The sequence below is a fragment of the Chelon labrosus genome (genome assembly GCF_963514085.1).
Source record: "Chelon labrosus genome assembly, chromosome: 1".
Taxonomy (NCBI): domain Eukaryota; kingdom Metazoa; phylum Chordata; class Actinopteri; order Mugiliformes; family Mugilidae; genus Chelon; species Chelon labrosus.
Window position 1 is genome coordinate 33059404 of NC_140337.1, and position 2934 is coordinate 33062337.

A 2934-nucleotide genomic window follows, 5' to 3' on the forward strand; every position below is an offset into this window, starting at 1 on the left:
TGGCTGAACCTTGAACCAGAGGATGTGATAACAGCAGACTGGAACTGGTCTAAGGAGGGGTCAGGGGTCAAGGGTCGAGGTCATCACACTGGGCCATAACACAGAGCTGATCAACACTGATCCTTAAAGAGTCTTCAGACCAGGGCTAGGAGCTGACAAAGAGTCCTCCTCTCTCCATCCATCGTCCATCAGATCCTTCACTGATCAATGATCAAAGATCAACAACCTGATCAAACTGACTCTTCAGCCATCAGAGGAGACAGATCAACGGAGGTGCTTCTGTTCCTGGAGTTCACTGGTTCATCCTGGACCTGGACTCTGTCTGCAGAGGAGACACAAGAAAGTTAGAGAGAAAGACAGACAGAAAGGAAGAAAGAGAGAAACTGACAAACCTTTGACTCGGAGTTGCACTGTTTTCCATCTCAAGATGTCTCCCTCCTTGCTGTAGACGGTGCAGGTGTAGATATTGGTGTCTTTGTCTGTGGGGTATATCAGGGTCAGACTGAGGTCTCCAGTTTTCAGCAGGTCTTCATTCATCTTCGTTCTGTTTCTGTAAAACTGGTCCTGGTGTTCAAGCTGGTCAGAGCCGTTCTGATACACATGGACCTTCATGTATCTTTCTGTCCACTCCACTTTAGCGTCTTCAGGCAGCTCAGTGGTTCTGAAGGGCAGCTGGACAGACTCCACCCCCTCCTCCACCTCCACCTGGGGGACTGAGAGGACAACAAATCCCATCATCAGCTGTAGAGACAGCGACAGCAGCAGCAGCAGCAGCAGGTTTTCATGACTTTATTGAATGATTGTAGAGAAAGCTGAAGGACAGAAGCAGATGAGAGCAGAAGGAACAGGACAGAGATCTAGAAAGGTGTTGCAGATGATCAGAGTCTTGATGTGAGTTCTGGTTTCTACCAGTCACCATCCAGGACGTCCTGAGCAGTGACTCCTTTATCAGACACAACAAACTAAAGCTGTCTGGTTGCCATGACTCTGGACCTCCAACTAAAGGACACAGTCCAGCTTAAAGCTTTCATTCCAGTTCCATCTACTGCTGATGAATATTTGACTCCAGTATAGATCCAGTCAAAGCCATCAACAGGTCACTATCAGTGTGTGTTGCTCTGTCAAGTTCTTCATATCAACCTGATCTTTGCTCTGTCACTTGTTGAGCAGCAGAGGATTTCTCTGAATGATCAACACTTGATCTGTCAGGAGAACAGAGCTGTGAGCCGCTGTCTCTGATAAACTTCCTTCTGCTTTCATGATGCTCATTACGGGTGCGACATCTCTGGAACTGATCTGAGAACAGGAGGAGCAGGAAAGCTCTCTGACCTCTGACCTGTATCTACAGTACTGACCTCTGACCTCTGACCTGTATCTACAGTACTGACCTCTGACATTGAGCTTCACTTGTTCCTTCATCAGGATGTTCCTCTCCTTGTCGTAGACGGTGCAGGTGTAGGTGTTGGTGTCATTGTTTGTAGGGTATAGCAGGGTCAGACTGAGGTCTTTAGTTTTCAGCAGGTCTTCATTCATCTTCGTTCTGTTTCTGTAAATCTGGTCCTGGTCTTTAAGCTGGTCAGAGCCGTTCTGATACACATGGACCATCCTGTAGTCACTGTCCGTCCACTCCACTTTAATGTCTTCAAACTGGTGAGGTGTGGTTTTGCAGGTCAGCTGGACAGACCTCACCCCTGAATCCACCTTCACCTGGGGGACTGAGAGGACAACAAATCCAGTCTGAAATATGTTCCGTTCTTCATTGAACAGAGACAGTGTTCCCAAGTAGAAATTAAGTATATTTAAATGTAATAAAAATGTACTTCAATATCAGTGAATACATTTGTAGTACATTGTCATTTTGTGTGCTAAACATTGCAGTAGTAGTTAGTAGTTGTATTCATAAAAAGTATACTTTCAAAACTAATTTTTTTAATGCATTATTTAGCAGTGACCTCACTCGGACTTGATCCTCTCCCCAAAACCTGAAGATTAAAAGATATATTCAACAATACACAGGATAAGATGTTACAATCCCCTGTGCTAAGATCCCAGGCAAAACACATTTAGAGGCCTTGTTCAACTAAGAAACCTTACCAAACCTACGGTCATGTGATATGATGCTTAACCTACAATATACATGAACTAAGTAAATGCTGCTGGCTTGTAGGCCCACAGAGCAGAAGAGGATAATTCAAACATTGTGAAATAAGCTAACCAAACGCTGCTGGCTTGTACGTCCCGCTCAGCAGCTAACCATAGCTACCAAGCAACATGAAGACATCAGGAACCTGGCCTAAACAACAGCAGTATGCAGCATGTCATTGGGGTTTTCAAGTGGGCACCTCCCTTCACCGATGTTTTGTTAAGTTAGGCCCACGACACCTCGAGAAGGCTTAACAGTGACTTCCAGCGTCCTGGAGTCACCCCCCTCCACACTGCCACTGCACAACCCCGTTTTCCTCACCATTCAATGTCTATCAACAACTAATATTTCAATCATTAGCCTAGTCCTTTTATGAACCATAAGCTAAACAAAGAAATCTACCATGGTTCGCCCTGTTAATGTGGACTGAACCACGTAACATACAAACAAATCACGTAACAAACAAACAAATCTACCGTGGTTCGCCCCTTTGATGCGGACTGAACCACGAACCAAACCGACCACATCTATCATGATTTGCAAACATACTAACGTCACGCAGCCATCCTTACCTTTAGCTAGTTCCCCAGCTAGTATGCTTCCTACGTACCCATAGCCACTCGATCGCTCCCTCTGCTGCCCGGGACATGTTTCATACCGCAGTCCTTTGGCTTTTTCCTTGTATGCCCAGCTCGCTCAGAAGGGCAATCGCAGACTTTGCCACAAATCCACGGCAGCCGACTTCTACCGGGCGGACATAAGCCTTCCAGCCATTCTGCTCTGCGTCTGCT

At 46.0% G+C, this 2934-nt stretch overlaps 1 protein-coding gene across 1 annotated transcript; it reads right to left on the minus strand.

Annotated features, from left to right (window-relative positions):
* Positions 1-292: 292 nt before the first annotated feature.
* On the minus strand, positions 293-1825 carry LOC311492815 (uncharacterized protein; the record flags this gene model as incomplete). Its single annotated transcript, XM_084551232.1, has 3 exons — positions 1389-1825; positions 607-713; positions 293-322 (listed from the first exon to the last, which is right to left on the minus strand). The coding sequence occupies exons 1-3, from the start codon at positions 1603-1605 to the stop codon at positions 293-295; spliced, it is 354 nt and encodes a 117-aa protein (XP_084407358.1). The 5' UTR covers positions 1606-1825.
* Positions 1826-2934: the final 1109 nt, after the last annotated feature.